This window comes from Haemaphysalis longicornis, unplaced genomic scaffold (genome assembly GCF_048455015.1).
Source record: "Haemaphysalis longicornis isolate Haplotype H1 unplaced genomic scaffold, Haemaphysalis longicornis Haplotype H1 scaffold_6, whole genome shotgun sequence".
Taxonomy (NCBI): Eukaryota; Metazoa; Arthropoda; class Arachnida; order Ixodida; family Ixodidae; genus Haemaphysalis; species Haemaphysalis longicornis.
Window position 1 is genome coordinate 71,997,200 of NW_027526407.1, and position 6,871 is coordinate 72,004,070.

At 46.6% G+C, this 6,871-nt stretch overlaps 1 protein-coding gene, 1 long non-coding RNA gene and 1 other non-coding gene across 3 annotated transcripts; 1 reads left to right on the forward strand and 2 right to left on the reverse strand.

Moving 5' to 3' along the window:
• Window positions 1–4,520: 4,520 nt before the first annotated feature.
• Trnat-agu (transfer RNA threonine (anticodon AGU)) lies at window positions 4,521–4,594 on the reverse strand. The gene has a single exon. It is a non-coding gene; the product is annotated as a tRNA-Thr (tRNA).
• A 212-nt stretch (window positions 4,595–4,806) lies between these two features.
• LOC144143316 (uncharacterized) lies at window positions 4,807–6,194 on the forward strand. Its single transcript, XR_013317084.1, has 2 exons — window positions 4,807–5,361; window positions 5,962–6,194. It is a non-coding gene; the product is annotated as an uncharacterized LOC144143316 (long non-coding RNA).
• On the reverse strand, window positions 6,183–6,832 carry LOC144143315 (uncharacterized). The gene is made up of 2 exons (XM_077675084.1): window positions 6,466–6,832; window positions 6,183–6,400 (listed from the first exon to the last, which is right to left on the reverse strand). The coding sequence occupies exons 1-2, from the start codon at window positions 6,654–6,656 to the stop codon at window positions 6,205–6,207; spliced, it is 387 nt and encodes a 128-aa protein (XP_077531210.1). The 5' UTR covers window positions 6,657–6,832; the 3' UTR covers window positions 6,183–6,204.
• Between the last annotated feature and the right edge of the window lie 39 nt (window positions 6,833–6,871).

Sequence of the window (6,871 nt, forward strand, 5' to 3'; positions counted from 1 at the left end):
GCCGCTGAGACAACTCTACCGTTATGCCGAGTTTCATTAATCAACTTGTCATGATTGGTCAGTTCGCAGTGCAGTTGTAAATGTTACAAAAACAGTCTGCTGTCAATGCATGGCCATTATTGGACGGAGTATCGTTACAGAAAACGGCTGTAACTGTTGTTTTACCGAAACTATACGGAAACAGAGAGCCCTGAAGTTTTGTATCTGAGCTTATAGCTTCAAACCAAAGGCTGTCTGACCTCCGTTGAAATAAGCAGTGTTTCTTCATAACTTCGTTACTGAGGGGTAGGAATGGCTGTTTGAGTTAGGAGTCATTTGCTAAAGTGCACTGTAGTGGAAGGCTACGGATTGCATTTAGGCCTGCTGGGGTCCTCCTATGCAAGCTGAAATCTCATGAATGTGATCGACTTTTTTTTTTTTTTTGCATTTTGCCTTTGCACTCACTGTCGATGTGCTCTCTATACAGAGTTAAATTTTGGATTATTTTAGAGTGCCCTGAGGCTTACCTGTCTCCTATAATTCGTACGAATGCAATGTCTCAGGCATCGGGAACCAGATCCCACATTGATTGCAGGGTTTAACACGCCGACGCAACGCAGGCGATGAGGCGTGCCGTAGTGGAGGGCTCGGGATTAATTTTGACCACCTGGGGATCTTTAACTTGCACCGAAATCTCGTACACAGGGGCGTTTTTGCTTTTCGCCTCTATCAGAAAAGCCGCCACCGCGGCCGGGAATCAAACCCGCGACCTCGTGCTCAGCAGCGCAACGCCTTAGCCACTGAGCCACAGCGGCGGGTCGAAGATCCCACATTGGTCTCTCTTTTTTTTAAAGTGGAAGCAGGTCTGACTGCCAGTTTAAATGCGAGACTGACCTGTGTCATCGACAGTTGCTAGTCTTTTAGGAAAATGTGTCTTCCTTGAAACGAGTGAAAGACCCCGTTTGGCGTTGAGCCTAAACAAACACCTAATTGTGTTTCTTGTCACGTCAGTGGAAGTGGTTTCCGTCAACTTGGAATCAACACCCGGCATTGCAAGCAGCAACCGTGTTGATCTGAAATACTGTTGCACACTGAGCTGTTATTGGGCTGACCCACGAGCACATCGATTGTATTGCTCTGTCCTGTTGTCTGTTTCCATACTGTGGACACAGCAAAAACTGTTCAAAATACGCGTTGAAAATAAAATTGCACGAGCAAAATTGTATATTGCCAATGAAATCACTCTTTCCCTTTGTTTGCCTCACTAATGAAGGCCTTAAGGTATTTAACTGAAGTTAAAGTCCACCTCTGAATCGTGATGTACGTCACGTTACATGAAACCTGCTTTTAGTATGGGGCCAATACAAGACAAATAAGAGATATATATATATATATATATATATATATATATATATATATATATATATATTAGACCCACAAACGGCAGGACTTGCTACTTCAGATGGGGGTGAACATAGTGAGGGGTGAAAAAAGAAATGAATGGGGAAAAAGTGCGTAGTAACAATAAGTATGGGGCAGAAGAAAGTAAAATCCGTTAGGAGCGTAGAAAAATTTAGAGCACAGGGAGAAAAAAATGTGAGGATCTCAAGGTTAAAGAACCCCGATTACTCCCGAGTCAGACAAAAATGGTAAAAGAGCCTTTCTCCCTAGCGCTGCATCGGCGTGATTCTGCCATGAACCAAGAAAGGGATGCAGTTCTAAAGAGTTTCTGCGTAGCAGTCGCACAAGAGTTCTTTTCGCTGCTTCGCGTTAAGTTGTATGCTTAACGCGAAACATTAAGCACACAACTTAATGCGATTGACACCTTCAGTTTGTTTTGGTAGGCCTCGCGGAAACTGGAAATTGCGCATGAGGGTCAATCGCATGCAGAGGCAAGGGTATCCCAAGAGCGTCCTGCCAAGCTGACAGCTGCAGTTTCCATATCCCATTGCATTCACGGCTGCAGTTCCGTCTTGTCTGGAATGCAAGCAGATTATGCGCCTCTTTCGCTGCTGCATCAGTGACAACGTTCCCTTGGATGCCGGAATGACCTGGCAGCCACTGATGCGAGATTCGGTGCCCGTCTCGTAGTCCACGTGTGTGCAATGTGTTTAACTCACGCTCAAGTTGCGCTCCAGCGGTGGGATGGCGTCATCAGTGCTTCAACAAAGATCAGAGTCAACAAAGATTATCCACTGCAGAGTGGGACTGTTGGTGATGTAAAGGAGTGCCACCCTAATAGCAGTTAATTGAGTAAAAGTGGACGTCGTCTTGTGGCTGAGTTTCTCTTTTACAGTTAGACCTACCGACAAGACAACTGACTGGATCCAGTAAGTTCAAGTACTTTGAATATACTACACACTCCCAAACGACAAAGTTTGTGAAGTTACGTCGAACGATTTTCCACTCAGTTCAACCAGACTTTGGTAATAAAGCACAATAAAAACACAAATGGATTTTAAGGTATGGGTTATGCAGTGTCCATTTGATTCTAATCTATCCTTCACCGATTTTAGTACAATTCCAAAGTGTCGAAATTGAGGACAAAAGAAAGGAAGAAATGGAAATCAATGAGGTAGCCATAGCAGAACAACGAGATGCGTTAGCACGTTTACAAAGCAAAACTTGTCAAGTGCAAGTGTAGGCATGGGACATAGTTTTAACCTTGCCATAGGGCTTTTCGGAGCAAAAATGAGAAACTCCCCAACCTTGTTCGTGTTTTTGTCAACGCCTTCTGCCTCTTTAGGGGGTACTACATGAAAACAGTGAAGAGGTTTAGCAAACCTGGTCAGGATACCTTCCAAACTTGAAATATGGGGGTGGTATGGTAGCCACCGCCTCCTTTCCAATGTATCCCAGTGTTTCCCAGTGCTTCACGTTGGGGCAATTAAAATGAAAAGAGCATTCAGTTGTATCTGGTTTATCGCAGAAAGGGCATTGACAGGATGAAGTCAGACTGGATTTATGTAAGTAAAGAATTAAAAAAGGAATTCTTCATCAAAAAATGTTACCCTTCTCCATTTCTTAGATTCACAAAATCTTGGCTTCCCTTATAACGAATAAGTGAGGTGTGGTTATAATCATGATGAGAGAAAGCGTCTTGCCAACGGCTTTGTAGATGCTGAAAGCGTTTGAACAGAAAACTGTCGATTGGAATTGGACATCGCATGACCAAGAGACAGACTGGCCATGCAACTTCGTTGTACGTACAAAATCCTTGCATGGCCTGGGAACCGCACTCATTGATGTATTTGCAATATGCTTTGTACCACTCCGCTCAATAATGCCCAATGGGCCATGAGGGTATCTGAAATAAATACATAAATAAACTGAACCTCACGAAGCTGATGAGGAACAATTGAACGGAAGGTGCAGATGGAAGAATCTTTTGTTAAGGGGGGACACTGGTCTTGAGGACCGAAAATTTGCCAAAAAATCAATTTTCTGTATTAATTTTATTTGCCGCCTACATGTCAAAGAATGTACCTGCAAAATATCATAGCTGTATCATAACTATTCACAAAGCTGTCACCCTTTGAAGTCGCATAAATGACCATTTTTGCCTATGTTTGCAAACTTCGTGCCCTGCTTTATCAGAACCAATTTTTTTACCACATGGTCAGCTGTCGGGTACAATATATCTTGGAATGTACTGGTTCGATTTACATCATTTTTGCTGCATTCGAAAGCTTATGAAAAGTACAGAATTTCTTCTTGCTGGCACAATTGACAATAGTTTTACAAAAGCATTGTAAATTGATGACCTGACATTTGTGAACTTTACAGCGTCTGCAGAAACCATATGCTAAAATTACTGCAGTGGTATAGTTGCACTCCATGGTCCCAAAGGGGCAAAAGCTACTTGAGTATTTCATAGGTACGTAATGAAAATATCGCCCGAAACGGAGTGACATAACATGTTGCACAACTCTAAACTTACACCCCATAGACGAAAACTGACTGCATATTTGTGCTCAGGATGTTGAAATACACTCAATGTGTACATCTCAAGCACATAGGTTAAAAATAAATAACAAAAATGTCCCCAGAAAGAGTAAAAACATCTGCAACGTTGTTATGGGGTAGTTTTTGAAGAGTCACATCTGGAAAATATCTTAATCAAGTAATCTAATTGAAAAGGACCATACAAAGTACTGGGAGGATATGCCGACTTCAGCCAATTCTCATATTGGTGTTACTGTGTTACTGCATCGATCTTTGACCACCATGCTCGAATAAAGGTCAACTTGCTTGACCTTTATTCAACGTACCTACATTGCTGCAAGCGTGTTACCACTTGTGAATGGCTTGGGACAGAGAAAAAGAAAAAGGAAAAATATGAAGAGAAGACCATGCAGGGGAATCGGCAAAAATGTGTCAACTTTGGAGCAGTGTTTCAACGGGAAACTTTAATTACGGGTGTACCTTCCCAGGGGGCACCGTATGAAGGCACAACGCATATGCTGCACACTTGTAATGACTGTTGAAAAACTTCAAACATGTAAAAAACGTAACGTGAAAACAAAAAAATATACCCGGTCAGGCACCGGTGGGATTCGAACCCACGATCTCCTGTTTACTAGACAGGCGCTTTAACCAACTAAGCCACGGCGCCGACGAGGCATCAGGGGCGAACAACCGGTTATGTGTTACGTCATCAAAATATTCGTTAGAACTTCGCGTCTTGCTGCTACCGTTATCATTTGCAACAGATGATATGATTTTATTCGTGCATATATGTAAAAACTAGTAGTCTGTGTCTTAAGAGATAGGAGGAGGGTTGGGAATGGGGTGCGGGGCTTCTCTGGATCCTAACCTCTTCTTGCTACGCCGTATTCTTTCAGAAACTGTCTTAAGGAGACTAACAAATAACCAAGTGACCATTTTAGCAAACACAGAACGACATCATGTTTGAAGCGAGCGGGTAATCTTGCGCTAGAGTGAACTTGAGTTCTAGCATGTTCCAGTCTACAGCCATCGCCTATTATAAGCATCAGTGTGCTTCGCAAGGTAAAATTGAGACTGGTGAAAATGCATTTTATTGTCTCCTGCAGTTTTCTTTCGAGAAAGCGAAAAATGAGCCCGCGGCCCGCATGGCAGCTGCCTGTTTTGTTTGGCAAGCCGCTTCCAATCCATTAGTACATTCACGCATCCGTCATTATCCATTCCAAGCCGGACCGCCAAATATTGAGATTCCGCTGCTGATCGACGCCTGGAAAGTGTTTACCAACTTTATTGACTTTATTCGGTGGCTTTCCACGTTAATAGGACTCAGGACTGACCACCGCCAACCGCTCTTGCCGTCGCCAAAGAGGAACTCATGAATCGTCGATCGTAGCAGACGGCGTGCCTACGGACTTCGAGGGCGCCCTCCAAGGGCAAGTGAGTAGCCGTTTTGTGGGACCATGTCATCGCCGACTACCCCATGTGCAGAACTCGATAAATTGCGCGTCGAGGTGGGCATTTTGTGCGTGCTCATGCGAACCGTATTCCCTCGGCTACCACCGGAAAGCGGTCTCGGTCGCCTGCGCAGACTGCGCCGAACCCTTCGAGCTCTAGTAGCGCATTCGCGCAGGCCACCCGGGAAAGCGCTTTTGGCTCATGCAGCCGCAGACTGCGAGTTGTGCGGGGCCCGTTTAATGCAGCGGATGCATCAGGGCCATCAGTTGGAGACGCTGCTAATGCTGCTCGCTGTGACAGCTCGCACGCGTTGTCTGGTTGAAACACTGCTTGCCCGGCGAGCTCATAGCAGACAAGATGACGGTGTGGTCGCTCTCAAGCGGTTGTACCGCAAGCTGGTGAAATCGGGCAGCGGCGATTCCGCGCTACTCAAACGAACGTGTCTCAAAGGCCTGCGCGCCGTCCGCAATGGAAGCAGCACTGTAGCCAGAGAGTCGCGGAGGATGCTAGCAGTTTGCAAACGCAAGAGACTCTAGTCAGACCCGGAAGAGTGAGTTTTTCTCTCGTCGAACTGTGTTGCAGTGGTCTGGGAAAAGTTCAAGGCCATGCCGGGTAGCGCTACCATTCTGGTGACCGGCTGGATGGCGATCATCTACTGCGGATGGCTGAAGATCAGTCAGAACGACCTGTTCGTGCCCCCACACGAGCGGAAACCACCGCCCCACGTCCTACTCCGGGACTACTTAACCGAGAAGTTCGGCGGTTCGGCCGATGGACCGCCGGCCGGCGATAATAAAGGAAAATGAAAAGTGCAAGTCGACTTCTTTATTGCTGCTGGGGTTGGTCGTCGGGCAGTCGTAGTTGGCGCGCTTGAAGAGCAGCTTGGACCTCGGTACGGGCCTGCCGTACTTGCGGGGCTCCGGCACGTCCGGCTAGGAGATCTCGTTCGAGCTGGGCCAAACGTCCGGCTAGGCCGGCTAGTTCTGGTCTGTCGTCACTTTCAGCGAAGCTGCAGGCACCCCTGCGCGAAGACGAAAAGACGCGTGAGTGGTCGGTATTTGGGTGCTGCCAGGGCTTTGAACGTACCGGACCAAACCTCTCCAGACGGCAACTTGGCGCAGCAGCTGGAAGCCCTCTCGGAAGCCCTGGTCGAATCCCGCTTGAAGGGCGCGTTCTTTTCCTTCGGACAGGCCGTCCCGAAGTCCGTCCTGGTCCCGGGCCGCTTGCAGCCGCTGCCACTCGACGTCTGCGACGTGGGCTTCCCAGTCGTCGGCCATTACTCCGTCACCGCTGTCGCAGCTTTACAGCCATACCTTTTACTAGTTCTGCAAGCAAGTCCTCAAACTACTGCTAAAACCAGTGAGCAGTATGCGAAAGCTATTTTCGTGCAGGCGCACTTGTTTGCTATTTGTAGGCGGACATTTTGTTGTGGCTGTGTTTGGATTGGATTGGCTCTCGATGGGTTGAAGCGTCGATTGGCGACTGATGTCGA

Bases quoted from the DNA above. Each gene is read 5' to 3' on its own strand.
- LOC144143315 (XM_077675084.1), bottom strand. From the start codon at position 6,656: ATGGCCGACGACTGGGAAGCCCACGTCGCAGACGTCGAGTGGCAGCGG. The intron at 6,401-6,465 runs GTACGTTCAAAG...GTCTTCGCGCAG, and splicing joins GTCTGGAGAGGTTTGGTCCG to GGGTGCCTGCAGCTTCGCTG.